This window comes from Megalobrama amblycephala, linkage group LG19 (genome assembly GCF_018812025.1).
Source record: "Megalobrama amblycephala isolate DHTTF-2021 linkage group LG19, ASM1881202v1, whole genome shotgun sequence".
Classification (NCBI taxonomy): domain Eukaryota; kingdom Metazoa; phylum Chordata; class Actinopteri; order Cypriniformes; family Xenocyprididae; genus Megalobrama; species Megalobrama amblycephala.
In genome coordinates, this window is record NC_063062.1 from 33421693 (window position 1) to 33444236 (window position 22544).

Here is a 22544-nt window from a genome sequence, read left to right on the forward strand (position 1 = left end):
CAAGTCAACTAACCATCGTGAGGACTTAGAAAACTATTTATGAAGGTAAAAAAAGTTACTTAGTTCTGCTTTAATAATCTTTCCAGTCATATCAGTAGCTTAATGTAGCTTCCTTAGACACAAAAGCTCTGATCGACATGTAAATGCTCCTATATCAAGAAGAGTAATATTGCTGGGTTGACTCCACTGAAGCTCACAACATGATGGTATTCACACATTTAGGTCGATAATGTAATTTGTAATAAAGTATTAAATTACAATTAGAGGAAAAAAAGAAGCAAAAAAAAATTCTATTCCATGGATTTGCTTCATGGCTCGATCCATAGGAGCCGATTTATGTTTCTGCCGGTGGGTGCCCAGTAACACCCCCTCCCCCACTCTTTTTTTTTTTTAAATGTTATAGTTTCATTCTTACAGCCGCATTACAATATTAGTATCTTACTACTATTATATTTTGGACAAATCTGCACTTAATTTTCGTATTCCCTATTGGTCTCGTGGTAGAATTTTTGTTAATAGAGTCAGAAGTTCAGCCGTTCTCTAATTATCAGCGTTTCGAATCCGTCCTCGCAGTTTTTTTTTTTCTAATTAAGATCAAAGAAGTTTATTTATAATTGTATATCAATAACAGGGACAAATTTCTGTGCATTTTGATAGTGACTTCGCTGGAAAAAGATATTCTACTTTGAAATGTATGTTCTGTGTCACAATGTCTGTCTTTGTTTTGGTCTGTTCGAAACCATGTGCTGCCAGTTTATCCAATAGTTATCATTAGTTATCAATAGTTATCATCGACATCACAGGTTGCCAGTTGGCGGAAAACACTGTGTATTGCAGCCATGGAAAACAGGAAACAAACTGGGTCAGATAATTGCAGATTCTACCTGACCTAAAAAGCCTCTGAATCCATCTAAAAACCTATATGAACATTTTTGTTGATCCTGAAAAAAAAACAAACAAATAAGATTTGAGGGACAAGTTTACAGATTATGTCAAGTTTAGGCTTAAAATCATGAATTGTTGCTTCTACATCAGTGTTATTCATCTATCATTTGCCTCTGATTTTTGGGATAACTTATGGGTAGGGTTAGGTTTAGGGGTAGGAATAGGGTTAAGACTAAATTTTCAGACTAGAATGTTGTTCCAGGATCAACAAAATATGGTGACCCAGGAACGCATCTAACTCAGCAATATCAGGACGTGCCAAATGCGGCTTTGCCCAGCTCAAAGGCTCTGGCTGAGCTGTGATAAACAAAACACTATTGGCTATTTTTTTTTTTTTTTTTTGCCCTGTCTTCATGTTTCAGTGGAAATTATATCACAAAATATTGAATAATGCTGCACATTTAAAAGCACTTCAGTGGCATTTAAAGTCAATCATGTGTTCCCAACTAAGGAAAGACAGAAACTCTTCTTACTGTAGTTCATTATGAAATGTTACTCTTCATATAATTGTACTCCTTCACTACAGTTTCAGACTTTGTATAACAAACACATTAGTTGAGACTAGTTGCATTGGGTATCTTGAATAAGCACTTTTCTATTTAATGCTGAATTTCAATGTTCGTGTTTAGGTCTGCTTAGGTCGGCAGCTCTGGTCTTTTTCTTATCATTATCTAACACCAGTTAGAACAAAGCAGAAGTTTATGTGTGAACATACCGTGTGACATACAGTGCGAAATAATCACAATGAAAACCATTCACGCTTTAAAGCGAGTGTGTTAATTTGCATGTGTCAGTAGAGCCTTGTCTGCAGACACACATTTTATGTTTTACGTGTATCTCTTTTAAAAATGCCACACATCTTCCTCCAAAACTTAATACTCAATTTTGTGCATATATTACAAGTATAAGTACTTGTTGTAGTAAAGATGTCAAAATGAATGTAAAAGTCAGTTCATCTCTAATTAGATGTTGAAACAAGTTCTAGTTTTTGTGAAGGTCTATCAGTCAACTACTGTATGAAAACATGCTTTGTCCATATTAATAAAAAGTATAAGGACAACATCATATACATGGATCTAGACACAAGACAAGAATGCACTTAAGTAGTTTTTTACTAAAAAACAAACAAACAAACAAACAAACAAAAAACACATTTATTTGTCAATAGTTAGCAAAGAGTTTTATCCCCCTAACTGGATATCACATGTTCTTGACCACAGTGGTACCTTCTGACAATAAATGCTCAAAAACAGAAGTTCACAGCATTGCAACCCACTGGAAGTATCAGCATCTAACAATCTCACATTTAACTCCAACAGACTGAAAATGTCTAATGGTAATATGGGCATTCAACATGAGATGGACAGAGAAGATGAAGAAGAGATGAATATCTATATTAATGTGGATCCTATAAACTGTTCTGATGTCAGGACAGAAACCGAGAACTCTGACACCAGGAGACAACAGACACCTCAACACACAGGTACTGAGACTCTTCATTATAACACACACATTTGAGTCATATGAGCAATTAACAATTATCTTCATATGTGTGGTGTTCAGGAAGTGATACTGTGAGGAACAGAAGCTCCAGAGCATCTTCAGTGTGTTTGGTGCTGCTGTGTGTCCTTCTGCTGACTGCAGTCATAGTGCTGTGTGTCCTCATCCATTCAAAGAGCACAAACTGCTCTGAAGAGACACATCAGCTACTAACCCAGATCACCAACCTCACAGAAGAGAGAGATCAGCAACAAAATGAGAAAGACCAGCTACAAATCAAGATCACCAGCCTCACAGAAGAGAGAGATCAGCAACAAAATGAGAAAGACCAGCTACAAATCAAGATCACCAGCCTCACAGAAGAGAGAGACGAGCTACTAACCAAGAACATGCAACTGGCAAAAGAGAGGGATGGATTATCATCAACTAACCTTGACCTGAGTAAACACAGAGACCAGTTAAATAAGGAGAAAAATGAACTGTCAAAAAGTCTTCAAGAAATGGGTAAACATTAAGTATATTAAAACTAAGTAAACAAACAAACAAGTTTAGTTTTTTACAGGATACATTACTAATTATTTAGGTGGATTAATGGATTAAAATAACTAAAATAAAGTGCTTAAACCTAAATTGTGTTTACAGATGAATGGATTTACTATAAATCCAGTCTTTACTTCATTTCCACTGAAAACAAGAGCTGGACTGAGAGCAGAAGATACTGTACAGAGAGAGGAGCAGATCTGATCATCATAAACAACAGAGAAGAACAAGTGAGTAAACTAATGTTCTAACTGGATGAGAGTTTATAGGAAGAAAACTGTTAATTCTCTTTAAGACCTAAATGTGTTACTGTTTAATTTTCTCAGGGCTTTGTTAAGAAAATATCTGCTGGTGTTAACGTCTGGATTGGTCTGACTGACGGAGATGTGGAGGGCAGATGGAAATGGGTTGATTCCAGCACACTGACCGCTGGGTGAGAAATCACTGAGTTGAACTGATTATTGTCTAATAAATGATTATCAACACCAGTATCGTATCACACAGAAAGTAAATGTTGATCTTTAATTTCAGGTTCTGGGCGTCTGGAGAGCCCAATAGTTATGGTGGAATCAATGAAGATTGTGCTGTAAATTATGAACCAGGATGGGCTGATTATCCATGTAATCATCTTATGCAATGGGTCTGTGAGAAGGTCATTATATGAATCATATTTATGTCAAAAAATACATAAAGGTATTTTTTAATGGCTGTTAGGACAGACGTCTGCTGCTTCTTACAGTCTGCCATGTGTAACTGCATGTGTTCAATGTTCAAGAAGAGATACTCAATATCTTTGTGTCACTCATGGGATTAGAAATAAGAAGTCATTTCCTAGTTCAGTCCATTCAAATGATGATGATAGAAATGTCTTCAACTTCATCCGCTTTTCTTTTATTTTTAAAACTATTTTATAAAGTCTTGTTGTTATATGAAGGTCACATTAAAACTTTCTTGGAAACTTTCTACCATGCCTCCATTATTTTCTTTCAAGCATTTTCAGACTTTACAGTATTGATTGTTTTAATCTGAAAATATAAACAAACATCATAAATGCTATTACATTTTTTTTTATTAAGTGAAATATAGTAAACAAACATTTTCTAACTTTATTGTATGCAAATATTTTTGCATTATAATTGTTTTTTCATTAATTAAACAACCCCTCAGTGTCATAACTTCCCCCAGATGAACAATTTAATCCCTAAAATGTTTTTATTAAAAGTTTACTTGTTTACCAAAGAAAAAAATATTGATGAAAAATGAGATGAATACTCAATCATATCAGTAGCTGAATGTACAGTAGCTTCTTTAGGTCTGTTTGACATGTAAATGCTCTTTTTATCAACAAGGATAACATTTTGTTGCTTGGTTGACTCCATCATTTACACTTGGTAATATCCTTTGTAGTAAGTCTTTCATTCTTTTCTAAAAATTAGAAAACAATGGAAATTACTTGTGACATTTCTGAATGTTGTCGTGGAGTTACGTTGATTCAACTCATTGACAAGCATGTGCTGTCATGTTAATCTATACATTTTTGTATAGGTGCTTGTGTGGGAACTGTAGTAGGATGCCCACAGAGCCAGAGAATATATGCTGCATGGAGAGCGTTTTCGGGATAAAACTAACAAAATACCTCTAAGTTAGTCTCTGAATATAGTCAGAGACTATGATAACTTTATCCACATTAGCCGTTCAGCATTCTAGAAAGCTCATGCAGAAAGGAAATTTGCAAACATTCACAAAATATGAAGTGCCATACTTGTTCTGGATATGAAGTTTTGTAATCGTAATCCTCTAGTTAGCGGATACAGTGCGTAAACAGATCATCACCAGTCATGGGCGGGGTTTGCCTACTCTTACGTAGGAGAAGGGGGAAATATGAAACAGCATGTTCTGAGAGACTGAAAATGATAAATGGGGATTATAAAAATAAGTATTGGGAAGATTTTTACCATTATAGGCTGGTTGTCCACATATACTGTGGACACACATCTGTGTTCAAACACCTTATAAAAGTGAATTTTGCTTATGTCTCCTTTAAGATGTGCATGAGACGTTTTTCCCATTGTTCTGCGTTTTACTTTGTGCTGCACTGCTTGAACGGGGGCAGTTACTTGGTGGGAACTTGAATTAGATTTAGCTTGATCAGCAGCAGATTTAATCTGGCTTAACAGCAGCTCTGTCCAGTGTGAGAACAGTTTCTAGTAAAAGTCCCTCACATATTCGTGGGCTAAGCACATTCTCTACTAACTGATCAAAAATCATGTCATCAGTATTGGCACCAAACTCATATGAAACATCAACTCTCAACAAACTCTCGTGAGGCGCTTGACAGTAGCTGAACGCCATGCCTTCTGTAAACGCTATGGTAGCTTGTGTCACAAAGTCGGCTTTCAATAATTTGTAGGTAATTTTCAATGATCCACAGCCATGTGCTGAATGGCATAGCAGGCTCACCATGGCAAGGCAAAAAAAAAAAAAAAACAGGAAGGGCATCTTAGCAACAGTAATCTTTGTGCCCAACGATAGTGAAAAATGCCTAATCCTCATTGTCAATTTGTGGTGTCTGTCAGGAGTTAATAAACAAGCACACTTCATCCATCTTGTTTATTCATCACTACTGTTCTCCACACATTACATCACTTCAGCAGTTCTGACAACCATTGAAAAGAGTACTCAATAATACAATCCTACCTGTGAACACAAAACACATTATTGATTTTTCATACAGTAGTTTTCTGGGTCATAACATGTTAAAGAATATCAGAGACATTTTTGTAAGCTTGTATACTGTTACAATAAATTATAAATTTAAAAACCTGTTTCTTTAACTTTGTATATCACATGGTATGTTCACACTTTGCTTTCTGTTTTCATTTAACTGTGTAAAAAAACTCTGGTGTTCCTACACAATATACACTGATCAGGCATAACATTATGAGCACTGACAGCTGAAGTGAATAACACTGATTATCTCTTCATCACGGCACCTGTTGGTGGGTAGATATATTAGGCAGCAAGTGAACATTTTGTCCTCAAAGTTGATGTGTTAGAAGCAGGAAAAATGGGCAAGCGTAAGGATTTGAGCGAGTTTGACAAGGGCCAAATTGTGATGCTAGATGACTGGATCAGAGCATCTCCAAAACTGCAGCTCTTGTGAGGTGTTCCCGGTCTGCAGTGGTCAGTATCTATCAAAAGTGCTCCAGGGAAGGAACAGCGGTGAACCGGAGACAGGGTCATGGACGGCCAAGACTCATTGATGCACGTGTGGAGAGAAGGCTGGTCCATGTGGTCCAATCCAACAGACGAGCTACTGTAGATCAGATTACTCCAGAAGTTAATGCTGGTTCTGTGGATCTTAGCCCACGAATATGTGGATGTTACTTTGACACGTACCACCTACCTAAGCAGGATAATGCTCCTGCCACAAAGCAAAAATGGTTCAGGAATGGTTTGAGGAGCACAACAATGAGTTTGAGGTGTTGACTTGGCCTCCAAATTCCCCAGATCTCAATCCAATCGAGCATCTGTGGGATGTGCTGAACAAACAAGTCCAATCCATGGAGGCTCCACCTCACAACTTACAGGACTTAGGCCCCGTTTACACGTACATGGTTATTTTGAAAAACGGAGACATTTCCCTTCGTTTGCGCCCTTCGTTTACACGCAAACGGAGAATTCACCTCTGAAAATGAGTCTTTCTAAAAACTCCGGCCAGAGTGGAGATTTTGAAAATCTTCGTTTGCACGTTTGCATGTAAACTGAGACAAACGGGTGTTTAGGCAGCCAACGTCACAGTATGCGCCAGAGCTCGCACCTATGTCAAAAGTGCGACCTATGTTTACATGTGATCATGGAGCGTAAGGTTTAGAGTAGCAGTCGCATTTATGTTGGTGCAAACTCTTCTCGTGTGTTTGCATTTGCAAATACAGCTGCTCCATTATGTCGAGGAGCAGAGACGAATGAGTGCTCTGAGATCAGCAATTTTGCAACAACTTCGAATCACTTCAAGAGGATTTCGGGATTCTTTTTCGGGATTCTGATTGGCTTACGTGGGCTTGAGCTGCTCGTTACACTCTTGACGTCATATGTACACGGGTACGTGTAAATGAACACTTTTCTGAAAACTGACATGTGTGCACGATGTTATTTTTGAAACCGGAGAGGTTGAAATGTCCGTTTATGAAAATAGCCGCCCACGTGTAAACGTAGCCTTAAAGGATCTGCTGCTAACATCTTGGTGCAAATACCACAGCACACCTTCAGGGGTCTAGAGGATGTCTCGACAGGTCAGGGGAGACCAACACAATATTAGGAAGGTGGTCATAATGTTATGCCTGATCGGTGTATATATAAGGGTTTGTCTGGGATTACTTTGTGTTTTATTTCTGTGACCTGGTTTTCAGTTTGTTACTATGGATTTGCATTGATTTGTTTATGTGTTACACCTGTTGTTAATGTGAGCATGGTGCCACAAATAATATATAATTTTAGGAGTGTAACGTTACATGTATTCGTACCAAACCGTTTCGGTACAGGGCTTTTGGTATGATGCACGTGTGTAGTGAATGTATTACATTGCAACATTGATGTCTCCTGTTTGGGAACACTTTGTTTTCCAGTGAATTATGACAATTGACAAAGACAGGTGGATAAGACGAAAACCGTACACGACGAGTACAGAGTTATAGCCTAACCACCATTAATCACGATAATCGCAATAACCTCTGCGTTTCATTACTTTTAATAACAAACAAAGTGTAATCTTTCAAATTCGATCCATTTTATCAAAAAATTCAGTTTATGCCATTTTGACGCATTTTAATGTGGCCTGGCAGATCTCTGTATAGGCGCCTCAGCGGCAGGGCGGAGCATGTGTGAACACAGTCATCTCTTTCTCTTTAATACTAGTTACAGAATAAACATGAATGAACATCTGAAGGTATGTTGAAAGATACAGAACAACTTACTGAAATGTATCATATCTCATGTAATCGCTCAATCGGTGTTTCAACAGCGGAAAGACATAAACAGCTTGTAAACAATGTCACGTAGCATTTAGGTATCTCAAAAAAGACATTCAGTGTCCACAGCTTTTTAGTTCGCCAGAGAAACTCTTAATATTTGCACTATATTCCCCTATATATTCATTAAATTTTACTTAACCTGTTAGTGATGTATTGATTATAATGTATGTTTAAATAAATCTGTCATGAAAATGACAGCCACTGTGTATAAATGATTTTCAACAACGAATTGGAGTAAAAACAATTTTACAATTAGATTTAGAAGTTAATGCAAAAACTTTTTACATGTTTGCATACAATTTGTTATTTGAGTGTTGATTATTATATTTAAAAATAAATAGCAATTGAATTTAAGCTAATAGTTTGGGCTCTGTAATGTTCATAAGGGCTCCCTATATAGTTTACAGCATTAGCAGAGATTATTTTTTATCCTTAAGAACCTTTTAGTTGTAATTTAATTTATTTAAAGACAGAGATACAATTTGTTCAGAAAACCGTACCATCAGTTTTGTGTACCGTTACATCCCTAATATATATATATATATATATATATATATATATATATATATATATATATATATATATATATATATATATATATACATATAGTGCTTGGTGAAAGTTAAATTTAGACCCTGTGTACATGGCCACATGTGTTTGTATTTCTTTCACAGAGCCAGCGAGGTCAGATATTGTCATCTTTCTGTCCATTCTTGTGCTTCACTTATTTTCTGAATGAATCTCCGTCATTCAGATCTCCTGAAGTAGGTCAGCAGGGAAGAAGCCCAGTTTACGTCCAGTGCTTACTTTCAGATATCCATTCACCTCTTCTCCTTTCTTCACCACAATCTACAAAGCAGAACACAGTTATAAATCGGAAAAATCAGTCAATACCCCCCACCCCCACACCCCCCAGTTACAGTAAGACATCAGTATCAACACTCGTCTCTCTTCAGTCCTCACCACACAGACACACACTGACCTGATCTTTCTTCAGGGTAATCTGGCCCATCTCTCTGTTTCCCACAAAGGAGCGCGTCACTTTATATACCCTCTCACCTGCTCGCACCCTGATGATGTAATTCATGGGCAAGTAGCCTGTCTTCTCACCAATCTTACCCTACGACACACACATAAACAGTTTAAAACAGAATATGTTGGCTAGTGTTTACTTTAAAGTCTAGGTCTGAAGCCCTGCTCCTAGACACCCAATGTACTGCAGAGTTTAGCGTCACCCCTAATCAAGCTCTTCAGACACTTTAGGAAGTCATACATTCTGAGTTCCATCATGACCAACACAATTTAACAGAACTTGTGACCATAGTTGGGAAACACAACCCTGGGCGGTATCAAAGAAAGTAGGTTTAACAACTACTTTAATAATAACTGGTAATGGGCAAGTTAACACAGGGGGCTATTTAGTCTCCTCCACCTGCGACAAAAACAGGGGTCTCCTTTATAAGCGGCCACACCCGCACTCTTATTTGGAAGGAGAGAACGGTGGGGACAGCACTCGGGTTTGGAAGTGCCACCTGAGCATAGACCCAGATGCACATGGACACAAGACTGCTTGTTTCTGCATAAACAAACATTGACTTGGCCAGTGTCTGATTCAAGTACATCTAGTAAAAGACCAACCCATAAGGAAACCAACTCAAGTATCCAGTGTATACATAAGTGATCACAGGAGATGGATTTGAAGGACATGCAACGAGACCAAGCACAATTGACAATGAAAGCCGAGGAGATTTAGGTACACACTGTAAGCTGATGAGTTGATTTATCTGTTTTAATATGCTGTCATTCATAGAGATTTTTAGATGGATTTAGAGTTTTTTTTTTTAGGTCAGGTAGAATCTGTGATTCTCTGACCCAGTTTATTTGCTGGTTTCCATGGCAATATGCTGTGTTTTCGGCTAACTGGCAAACTGTGATGTCGAAATACTATACATCATTTGGTTTCGCATAGATCAAAACAAAGACAGACATTCCGACACGGAACGCACATTTGAAAGTAGAATATCTGGCTGTAGCAATGTTTTTCTGAGAAATAAGTAGGTGAACTTAGCATGTTTCCTAAATATCTGCAAACATATTGAGGTATTTTTATGCTTTATTCAAGTGAAAATCTTACATACAGCACCTTTACTCTATCTGATTATATGTAAGTGTGAACTGTGAAATGTATGGAAGAGAAAACACTGTACTCCTGACTTAGTAATGTACTCCTGTATTAACCTTAACTTCTTATAGAACTCCACCACAATGAACTCACCCTCCACCACTCCTCATTAGAGTCATCCAGCACTGTGATGCGATCTCCTGGACTGAAACACAAAGACACACATCACACCTGATCAGGTTTAGAAATGAAACAAATGAATAATTCAATTTTGATGGTTATGACTATATGCATGAATACAATGACTAAATTGAAATATTAATAAACATGTGAATAGACTCACTGGAAGTCCAGGTCATCTTTCTCAATGGCTTTAAAGCGATACAGAGCCATATAATAATGAGACTGACTGAACGTCTGCTGCTGCTTCTTGTTCTGCAAATCAAATACAGTCAGTTAGAGGGTTTTATTTGCCTCTTCTACTGACAGCGACAGAAGTTGGGGTGAGATGAGGAACCAGATTCAGACTCGGTTACAACCTGTTGAAGTGTGTGCACTACATGCCAGAGCATAATGTTCAACAAAGTTACTTTGGTGTTAAAATAATCTGATTTGAAACAAAAATCAAGAAAGGAATGAAATTAAGCGTATCTTTGAAATTAATGAAATTAAGACGTATCTTATTAAGTATATATATATATATATATATATATATGAAGAGTTCAGATGCAAAACCCTCTAAATCCATCAGACTTCTTTTCTTTAAAATGAGCATTTTTTACCAGGCTTTTACGATCAAGTTCAGGAGTTTCATTTTAAAGGTAATGATAAGGTTATTAGCTAGTGAATAAAATAACTTTTTTTCAAAAATGTCACTCTAGACAATTTATTGGTTTTTAACAAGTTAGATTTTCTTTCGCGTCAAAACCAGCTAAATCCACTTGTGCTTATTTTGCAAAAACCTCTAAATCTACCTATTTGGGACAAGACATGGTAAATAGTTTAAAAATCACTAAAGATGCAACTAAAAACCCTGAAAAAGATGAGAGCACTTATCACTTAAAAACTAAACAGTAGACAAACCTCTTTACACAGGGATCTAACACATGTCTCTTCTATTCAGCCTCCACTTTTTGCCTCCTCCGTTTATATGGCACAGCTTCCATATGAGACAGAAGAATAGCATCACTCCATCTTGTTTGACTTTGGCGAAATAGAGCTGTTGTTTGATGTATAATAAATCCGATTCCTTCAAAGTAACGGCACTGCATGAAGAACTGTTGTGAGTGCATGATACAATTGCGACCAAGCCATTTCCACTGTAGGCTATTTTGCCTTATGACAGGCGGAGTTTTGAGGTAAATAACGTTTTCTTCTGCCATTCAATATTAGTAGGACAGGCTGATCCATTTCATCGTACTCCATCTTTTATTTTAAAAATCTCAATCTGAATTTGACTCTAAAAAAATCTCCTCAGCGCCGCTATATTGAAACCGCTCGGAATCATATGATTCGATTCGCGCCTTCTGATTGGTTCTCGGAATATAGCGGCTTTTGCTGCCAAAGGGAAGTGGCGTCTAGAGGCTTTTGCCAACAAACCGATATTTCTGAATGGGCTGACGCTGCGATTTAGAGGATTTGAAGCACGTGATTTGTTGAACGTGTACTACGTGCCGTAAGCATTCGTTCAATGTCATTATCTCATTTTTGACAGAGATGGCGTTTAGCGGCTTTTGCATCTGAACTCTTCATATATATATATATATATATATATCTGTGATGTTTATCACCAATTTGTTCTGCATAAGTGATGTCTGTAATAGTGAGGTGTGTCTACTGTTTTTACACAATGCTATCAAACTTAACTGACCTATCAAAATATGTATTTAGCTTTAACTGATTAATTATGAAGGAAACATTAAAGGTGCCCTTAGAATTTAAAATTGAATTTACCTCGGCATAGTTAAATAACAAGAGTTCAGTACATGGAAATGACATACAGTGAGTCTCAAACACCATTGTTTCCTCCTTATTTTGTACATTTGATTTGTGCAAAAGACCTCTGAACAACAGGCAAATCTCAACATAACACTGACTGTTACGTAACAGTCGGGATCATTAATATGTACGCCCCCAACTTTTGCACATGCCAACCCATGTTCAATGCATTAGACAAGGGCAGGACGTCTGGATGTGCACAGCTGAATCATCAGACTAGGTAAGCAAGCAAGAACAATAGCGAAAAATGGCAGATGGAGCAATAATAACTGACATGATCCATGATATCATGATATTTTTAGTGATATTTGTAAATTGTCGTTCTAAATGTTTCGTTAGCATGTTGCTAATGTACTGTTAAATGTGGTTAAAGTTACCATCGTTTCTTACTGTATTCACGGAGACATGACTGTCGTTATTTTCATTTTTTAAACACTTGCAGTCTGTCTAATTCATAAACACAACTTCATTCTTTATAAATCTCTCCAACAGTGTATAATGTTAGCGTTAACCCTGTTAGCCATGGAGCATACTATGAAACTCATTCAGAATCTATGGGGTATTTTGAGCTGAAATTTCACAGACACATTCAGGGGACACCTTGGACTTATATTACATCTAGTGAAAAAGCGTTCTAGGGCACCTTTAAAGACATCCCAATATATCAGTCTATAAAACTTGTTTTGTTATTTTTCTTCTTCCTCTGCATTGTGGTCAGAAGATTATGACATGGTTGTCACACTGATAGTGGTGCTGAGGAAAAAAATTAATAATAAAACTGTTAAATGAAAATTTGGCCAAATGCCAAAGTAATCAGGTCTTTGACCACTAGGTGGGGTTGGTCCCAAGCTTCTCAGTTACCTCTCTCTCTCTCTCTCTCTCTCTCTCTCTCTCTCTCTCTCTCACACACACACACACACACACACACGTTTACCATATGTGATGTGCTATATGTTTGTGTGTCGTTCATGTTTAGTTGTAATTAACAGCCTGTTCATCATATAAAGTGATCATATGTGTATATTCACAAGGCTTTGATAAAACTGCTCGATTCATATGGATTCATTTTACGATGCCTATATAACCTTTTTGGATCTGTTAGCTTTTGCTTACTTGGACTTTCAAAGCCTCACAGGTTTCATTACAAATATTTTAATTTGTGTTTTAAAGATTAACAAAAGTCTAATGGGTTCAGAACAACATAATGGTGAGTAGATGATGACAGAATTCTAATTTTTGGGTGAATTATTCTGGTCTTTATATGTTGCTCATGTATATTTTTACACTCACTTCATCACTTCAAAGAAATAGCACACCTCTCTTCAACAAGCCACACATTTTAGGTACAAATCATGCCCATAGCACAAATGTTGTAGGACGAGTTATGCACTATATTTCAGTAGTAGGGGTGTTTTCAAATCCTTAACCCGTCATATGACCCATTAGTGATACATGCTTTAACAAGCACCACTAGTGACAAAAAAATACCCAACAAACACCAAATGACAAGACAAACCGAAGGGCACATACACACCCAAACTTACAAGGGAATAATAATATTCAATATTCTGGACAGGGCTGGAACTACAAGCTTTGAAAATGCTGCATAAAGTTGACAAACCAGTCCATGCAACCTGTGCTCCTGTCCATGCAACACTTTTCACTGCATGAACACTAGTACAGCAGTATTTTACCTTGTCATCTGCTGCTGTTTTGTCTTTCTTGTCTCCATCTTGCTTTCCTAACAATAAAGAATAAAGTGTGCCCATTCAACATGTCTTATTGTTTTGAGTTAATGGATATAAAAAGCCAATTTACTGTTGATTGATTCAAATGCAAACTGCCTATGTTTCCCTCAAAATATCAGAATTAACAGGCCAGTCTCATGTTGTGAGAAGTATGTTAGTTTCAAGAGATCAGTAAGCAGCTACACTGGTGATATGTTGCTGTTTCCTGTTTTGGTACACATGCTTTGGAGAGTTCAACAGACTGAGTGTTCTTTTTCATAGGAGCTTAATGCTTGTCAATGACGCAATGGGAAGCAGTGGTCACGTGGTCTGAAGCCCTATAGGATGACAACAATTCTTTGGTTTGAAGCACTAACACATGCCCATTAAGTGCTACACAGTAAAAAGTCCCCAGAGTTAAATAAACTCTACTCAAAGTACATATAGTCCCACTCTACAGTGTTAAAATAAGACTGAAGCAGAGTTAAAGTTAAAGAGATAATGAAGCGATTAATTAAGTAATGATTGACCATTAGTGATGAACACCTGCTGTTAACAAGAATCACTGAAGAAAAGAGAAACATAATAACTAAAACTGATTTCCAGCCACATCCTTAGATCAAATCAACTCCACAAACAGCATTACCAGCTTCACTTATTACTAACCAGACTGACTTTATTTCTGTCACATGTCTACAGAAGGTCTTGTTGAGAATAAACAGAGGTTTAGATGTTGATGTTTTATTGGTCAAAAAATAATGCCACCATCATGGTGGTCAGTGTTTGCTTTAGTTGGGCTCTTGACCCTTTTATATTTTTAAAATTATTTGCTTTTAACTGCAATAGTCTTTCGCAGCAAACATTTCAGCTCCATTTGACCATTCTCACAGAATATGTAAAGAACATTATAGTGAAGGTATTGCCAACAACTACATGGGAGTGTAGGGTTAAAGCTATTGATTGCTCTAAATGAGCAGGCCACAGAGAAATGGGATGCAGAATTGGAAGGTTGTAGAATTGGAAGGATCTGCCAGTAGCTGCAGAGATGGCTTTTTGTGGTAAGTACCATTGATCCTGAAGAGTCCCAAATATTTACTGCAAAGAGTAAGGAAAGAAATTAGACAGAGAAAGAATTCCTGGAGGAATTTCAAAATGATGGATTCAACTAAGATGCCAGGGAAATAGCAAGAAGGCTTGAGGTGGCCAGAGGTGCATCAGAGAAGAAGAACTGGACTGTTTGAGGATGAAGGAACACTGAGAGAGCACTGCCAGTCAACTGCAGAAGAGCTTGTAGAAAGAGAGCTAAACTCTGCAGGACAGTAGCCCTCCAGGACCGAGTTTGGAGACCCCTGCTATAGACTATAGTTACAGACCACGTATATTCCCACAATACATACTGAAAACTTCAATGTTAGCTTTGTTGCCTTTTAATCTGTTAAGGAAATTCGGACGTGTTAGAGACATGTCTTGTTTTGAGAGAACTTCCCCAGTCTGTGGAAAAATGTATAAAATCAACAAAGGACAACTGTCATTATACAAAAATGTGTAAACTGCCCTAGCAGTCCACAATATTTTGGGTCCGTTTTCCAGGACGATAGAGTATACCAGCATATAAATTACTTCAAAGATACAGAAATTCTACATTGTGAAACTCACAAAACAACATTGATTTCATTTGCCACAGACACCACAGCTTCAGCAGTTATGTGGTTGTCACTCCTGTAAATTACTAAATTCAGAGCAGGTTTAAGCACTCAGTAGAGGAATGACAAGCATATTTAGCTGCAGTGAGTACCCTGGGGTTTTTCTGAGTTTATTGTTTAGTGTAAATGCACAGCCACATTACTGAACCAATAAAGTATGACCATATTAGCCCAGTTCTGTCAACATTACATTGGCTCCCTATTAAACATTGTATCGATTTTAAAATCTTGCTACTTACTTATAAAGCTCTAAATGGTTTAGCTCCCCAATATTTAAGCGAGCTCTTGGTGCATTATAGTCCTTCACGTCTATTGCGATCTCAGAATTCAGGCCAGTTGATAATACCCAGAATATCAAAATCAACTGAAGGCGGCAGATCCTTTTCCTATTTAGCACCTAAACTCTGGAACAATCTTCCTAGCATTGTTCGGGAAGCAGACACACTCTGTCAGTTTAAATCTAGACTAAAAACACATCTCTTTGCTCTTGCATACACATAACACATTATCAATACATTAACATTTTTCAAATCCGTTAAAGGATTGTTACGCTGCAATAATTAGGTCGGCCGGAACCGAGAACATTTCCTATAACACTAGATATACCTGTACATCAGAATAAGAATGGCATCTACGCTAATATCAGTCTCTCTGCTTATCCTGAGGTTTGCCGGGTGCTGGATCCAGGCCGTATCCAGATCAGATGGAGAACCTGTGTCTGGACCTGACTACAACGTAGCCCAGGAGACAATGGGCCTACAGATCCAGTTCTGCCTGCATCTATAATTCAGATTTTTAATCTCCGTATCCGCTTACATATATTTATATATAATCTATTTTTAATCTCTATAATAAAAATGTATAATTCAGATTTTGATCTCTATATCCATTTACATATATTATATATATCTTCCAAGGGGTTTTTTTCCCTCCTAGGACTTTTTTCCCAGTGTTAGCACGCTGGGTTTTTCTCCTAGGGGGTTTTTTCCACCCCTGGGAGTCAGCCGACATTGGCTTAATGTAGCACCATCTTGTATATGTTACATATTACCACGCTTGCTTGTACAGCTTATTTTTAACCACTTCTCTTTTTTCTGTACTTCTAATATGTAAAGCTGCTTTGAAACAATTACCAATTGTAAAAAGTGCTATATAAATAAATTTGACTTGACTTGACTTCAGTACAATTTTGCTCTCAAAGTAGGTATATTGTCAATGGTGTAGTGATGCATAAATCAAAACCAATTCAAGCAGCTATATTTGGGTAAATGCAGCAAATTTGCATGTTAAAATTTTAGCAAACTTGAATCTGATGCAACATCCCCATGGGAAAATTTTTCACCTTGCATTTAATTCCCATTCATGTGGATTTCTAATGAGATGACTGCATTTCCCTGTAGAGTTAACAAACAATGACAAACTCCTGGTATAACTTACCCTCACCAACCTCTTCATCCTCTTTTGGTTGTTGAGCTTCCTCTTCCTCCATCATCATCATCATCATCTTATGAAAGGAAGGATGTTCATTACATTCTTCATATAAGCTAGAGCTCAGGAAATGCTGGATAATTCTTAAAAGCAGAACTTGGTCACTCACGTTCTTTTTGTCCTCGGACCCTTTCTTCCTCTCTTTATTGGCCATGATCACACCCACTCTCAGTGTGTCAAACACCGGATCAGTGCGGTTCTGCTGACCTACACACATGCAATTTTATCGTGTTCAGTTTATTTTTACACATTTGATCATTCAGTCATTTTAACAGCATTTTACTTCACAATAATCTTCAAACACTGTGAAATATAGACATGCATTATTTTATCAGACATATAATTGATTTATATTTCATTATGTGTAACCAAAGAGTTACAACAACATTCTAGACTTCCTGCCTAGCACATAATCAACATGTCTTCCAACCAATATGTCCATATAAGTCAAATAGTAAGATTTTGAAATTCTTTAAACATTTTAGGTACATTCCAAAACAAGTAGTAACATTTAAAAAATGTTAGATGAATGTTCAACTAAAATGTTTCAGAAAACAATTATTTGAACAAATGTGTGAACTAACTTTCTATTAACGTTACTGAAAGTAACATAACTTTAAGAACCATTATCCAAAATTCCGAGAACGTTCCCTGTTAGCTTCTTTGTTGAACACTGCTTGTTTAATTAATTATCATAAAGAGTCTTTTCATGTTGTCAAAAATTAACTTATAAATAGATCCTACTCACCAGGGTTATTGATCTCTTGATCATAGAGTGGAGAACTGTATGCCCGTCTGAAACCAGGAGGCTGACAGGAAGTGAGATATTAATGAAAACATTGAATCTGACCATGTAATTGTATATTGTTTATGAACATATATGAATGCATATAGAATGTCATCTCACTATTTTTCCAAAGCATCTCTGGAACTGCACATATGACTGGCACGAGTGGTGAATGTTGGTCTTGCAGTTTTTGCAGCGCAAGGCAAATTTATTATTGACTGAAAGTAAAGGAACAGAAATCAGTTAGTAGAGCAAATTAAATGTTTTTTTTCTCCAAATCACAAATCACAACACTGACATTGGGCATGATTCTTATTCATATGAGAGAAAGTAAAACAGTTGGAAATGATTATAAATTGGCTAGCATGCTATTACAGGCGTATTGACCGAGGTAGTAAATAGTAAGCAGCAGTGCAGGTGGAGATCCACACCGCCGTCTTCCTCATCTAACACATGATTCCAGGGCCGTAATTATGATAGACCAATAATCAGATATGGCCACGTTTGTCCCCCATTATTTGATATTCTGATTTTTTTAGGATGGTCTGCTTCAGCAGTCTAACAGCGCTTGTCAATGTCGAAATGATTGAGATGGCCAAATAAAATCAAAGAAAGCAGGCTTTAGTTTTAACAGTAAAATAATGAGAGGTAAGATTTCATATCTGACCACTGTTTTACAATTGACATGTTAAATGGCCAGCAGAAATATGCAGTGATTTAATACTTCTCAACTTTTATGTCAAATTGCAACATTTTGAATTGAAAATATGTAACTGATAATTAATTGTGATGAGATAAGAAACATTAACAGAGCCATTTTTGACATATTAGCCATACAATTAAAAGTGGAAAATTGTGTGCATATTTAAAAAAATAAAATCAAATTTAAAAAATGATTTGCAAATCGAGATGAATACATCAGACTGCCTTCACAAACACAGATCAATGCCTACTTCATCACTGCCTCGACAGAACGACTGATAGAGGATAACTACATTATAACATTACCTTCCAAAGGATCCTAATCTTAGGAAAGTGGCAGTTTATTTTCAACTATATGAATGTCTCAAGTCCAAGTGGATTCTTTGGTAAACCAGTTTCAATTTGACAGAATTTGCTAAAAGACGTTTATGGAAAGACATGGACCCGACTTTACACCGACTTTATGGCATAAAGTATAAGTAATCATGTTAACATACATTACTTTTATCCCATTGGATGAAGACACTACTGCTTTAATGACTCCAGTAGAAGCAGAAAATAGATGTTTCACTATAGGAAGGACACACACACATAAAATTTCTTCTTGTTGTTGGGGAATATTTAAATTTCTGGCAAAGATGAACTTACGAACAATCATTCGTGCGCAGACGTCACAGAACTTGGGTTTCTTGCAGTAGTGGTCCTTAAATTTGTGCGGTCTGTCATTGACCTGGACTACTGGCTCAGGGGTTGGAGGAGGAGGAGCTTCTTCTTCCTCCACCTCTTCATCATAGACAAAATACACCTGAGGAGGACAGAGAGTGAGTTGTGTGCACACAATACAGACACAGAGACGAGCTGACATACGTACAGTGTTGTCGTCCTCCTTTACGACATTGTCTGGCGCTGGAGGATTATCATGAATATCCAGCGAATCTTTATCCTCGAGTCTGAAACACAATCAGCATTTGGATAGTTGTAACTTATATAATGTTCCTGAAAGACAATATAATCTTTGGAAACACTCACTGGTCATATTGAGCCATAAATACAGCCTCTTCAACCGCAGTCAGTCAGCGGAGTTCAGCACCTAAACAACCATGACACATTGACTGATTTTATCTTTGGATTGTACATTTTGAATTGTACTTTTTTCAGATATTTAAAACTTTTAATTTTCTACATTCCAAAGCAAACTATAATATTTTTTACTCTAATAAAAGACATTCTAAACATAGGTTTGTGAGGAGCCTAATCATTCAAATGACTACAAACTTCAAACATGGCAATGTTTGAGAGAGGATTGAGAGGTCTGAGGAACACATGCATCACCCCTTCATATGATTTATTAAATAGATGTTTGAATCTCTAATTTGTGTATATGTTTCAAATGTTAAAATGTAAATGCATATGTTTTGTATAGTAGCTATATGTAAAACATAGAAGCAGTGGATTACAAGGCTGTTTGAAATGAATTAGCAGCACTAAATATATTTTTGCACAAGTCTCATATTAATTTGTCATTTTTATCAGCTGCTTCATTTTTCAATGCGATTTAGTCAGAGTAAAAGCATGGCTAATTTATAAATTAAATCAATATGTTACATTTAATAAAAGAAAAGTCAATGCAATTGTTGTGTGGTAGCATTTGTGAAGATCAGCAGGCATGAAATATCATCATTGAATAAAACATGTTCATATGGTCAGCAGTAGAGCACTGTGAGTTAAACATTATTATTCATGCATTAAGTGTACATTTGGAAAAATATATGGTAGCACTTTATTTTACAGTCCTGTTTCACATATACATACAATGTACTTATTATAGTAATTATAATAACTGGGTAATAACAAGATACTAATAAAGTTTAATGTTTGAATGTTGTTTAGTGTACAGGCTATTTTAGCATTAAAATATTGAAAATTAGTACCTTGTGCATATTCCATGTTGCCATAGCAGAATTTGAATTATAGCACTTTTACATAAAAGTTTAGGATTTTAAGTTCATCTTAAAATTTAACACGTTTTGCCCCATCTGTTTTTTTATGTTTATACTATATGTATGTTGTCACCACAAATTTTCATTGTTTTAAATACTGTATGGTATATTTTGTTATTTTTAATTGAATTATCAGTAACTTTTAGATCAGGGAATCAGGGAAGTTTATCAGTGTAAAGTTACAAAGTGATTTAACTTTATTGTCTAACAGGAGACTAAAGTCTGGCTTACAATAATGGTTTACAAGTAACAATTATGTTTAAGTTTTCAATCAAACCTTTTTATTGTAATTGCATTTCTGGCCATAAAATGTGTGGCAATTGTTAGTTGTTAAGCATCACATTACGTTACGATTTTCCTCACAGCTTCTAAAGAAGACTTCACACTTATTGTACATGAGCATTAATTTGCAACACTCTTCTGTAACTGTATAGACAACTATTTCAGCATATTGCAGAAGTTTATTTATCATAGCACAGTGAAATATGAAATGTCCAATCAAATACACCAACTAAGCCATTTTTATTTTCATACACACACTCACAGTTTCTATTTCTGGGCTGGAAACACAATCTGAGGTCAACAAAATTAGTATCTCTCATAAGGCAGAGTTACAGAGGAATTATGATGAATGTTTTCTAGGTTGCATATAGCAAATATATTTCAGTATTGTCATATATAAATGCACACATTCTCAATAAGAGGAGTGAAGCATGTGATCTAAACTAAGATGATTAAATATACATACCTCTTAATGATGATTTGCTTTATTATAATCTGATGTCTTCAATGAGTTTTCAACCAATGAGATGTTGTCCTACAGCATGTTATGCTTGTGTTTGCATTAGATTTATAAGTTAATCTTAACTCACTAATAACCAGACTGGTCTGAGCTGAGGAACAAACACTTGTACATGTATGTGTGTGTGTGTGTGTGTGTGTCACTGTGAGTGTTTTAAACAGCTGGCAGATGACGAAGAGTAATAAGAGCCTCTCTCTCTCTCTCTCTCTCTCTCTCTCTCTCTCTCTCTCTCTCTGAAAGACATGCACAAATGTAGTTTGTTCAAGTCATTCACAGATTCACTGCAGGCCTGTTAGTTTGAGTCCATGACCAGAACTGTAGTAGAGAGACCAGAACAATAACTGAGAATGTTTGCATTGCCCATGAGGCTATTGACTCCGACTTTATTAACTTATGCTAAATTTCTGATTCAATTTGTAATTATACCTTCATCGATATATGCTCTTTACGCTCAAGCCAAAATGTTAAATAATTTACGGCAACTGAAATTTCACCGTAAAAAAGCTAAATTATCTTAAGTTCAAATTTCAAAACATAAAACTATAACTTATAAAACATAATACTAAAAACATTTTGTTATTACATATTTTGTTATTATTTATATATTATTTTGTATATATTCTTCGAAAGACAATGCTTACTGTTTTTTGTTTGTTTGTTTGTTTGTTTTTTTTTCAAAAATGCATCAGCTTTTCATAAAATATAAATAAATAAATAAATAAATAACTCCCAGAATTTCTGCAGCCAGTGTGTTTTACATATCAACACTTGAAAAAGTTCATTTCATTATCCTGGGATGTATTTCAGCTATAAAACAGAACAAAACATGCTGTATCCAAATATCTTTTGTTGATTAATCCAATATTTCCAGCTTAACATTCAGAGTGCACACTCTGTATGTCTTTTCCTTTGGTCTACAAGAATATTTTTCGCAGTGCATCAAAAGTGTATTTGAGCTCACTTGGATAACTCAAGTGCAGAGCATAGATGAGGCCTGATAACACAGCACATGCATGTGCCACTAATGATTTATCATTAAGATCTTCCACATCTTGATTACAATCCCAGTTTCATGTGGTGGCTGGAGAGGATCCTCCTCCCTCCTGATGACGAACAGTGTCATTGTACGCTTCTCAAGCTCTGTTTCAGCTTTCATTTGAAACATCTGATAAAAGACATTTTTTAGAATGTTATTCTGAT

General features: G+C 36.3%; 2 protein-coding genes across 2 annotated transcripts; one reads left to right on the forward strand and one right to left on the reverse strand.

Moving 5' to 3' along the window:
- Window positions 1–2018: 2018 nt before the first annotated feature.
- On the forward strand, window positions 2019–3947 carry LOC125254275 (CD209 antigen-like protein 2). Its single transcript, XM_048168828.1, has 4 exons — window positions 2019–2949; window positions 3088–3215; window positions 3312–3418; window positions 3517–3947. The coding sequence occupies exons 1-4, from the start codon at window positions 2835–2837 to the stop codon at window positions 3647–3649; spliced, it is 483 nt and encodes a 160-aa protein (XP_048024785.1). The 5' UTR covers window positions 2019–2834; the 3' UTR covers window positions 3650–3947.
- A 4708-nt stretch (window positions 3948–8655) lies between these two features.
- On the reverse strand, window positions 8656–21478 carry stac3 (SH3 and cysteine rich domain 3). The gene is made up of 13 exons (XM_048168817.1): window positions 21291–21478; window positions 19572–19632; window positions 19414–19492; window positions 19191–19347; window positions 17961–18058; window positions 17802–17862; window positions 17163–17260; window positions 17003–17069; window positions 13830–13876; window positions 10481–10572; window positions 10291–10342; window positions 8998–9135; window positions 8656–8864 (listed from the first exon to the last, which is right to left on the reverse strand). Exons 2-13 carry the CDS (start codon window positions 19586–19588, stop codon window positions 8766–8768), a joined length of 1005 nt encoding a protein of 334 aa, XP_048024774.1. The 5' UTR covers window positions 19589–19632; window positions 21291–21478; the 3' UTR covers window positions 8656–8765.
- Between the last annotated feature and the right edge of the window lie 1066 nt (window positions 21479–22544).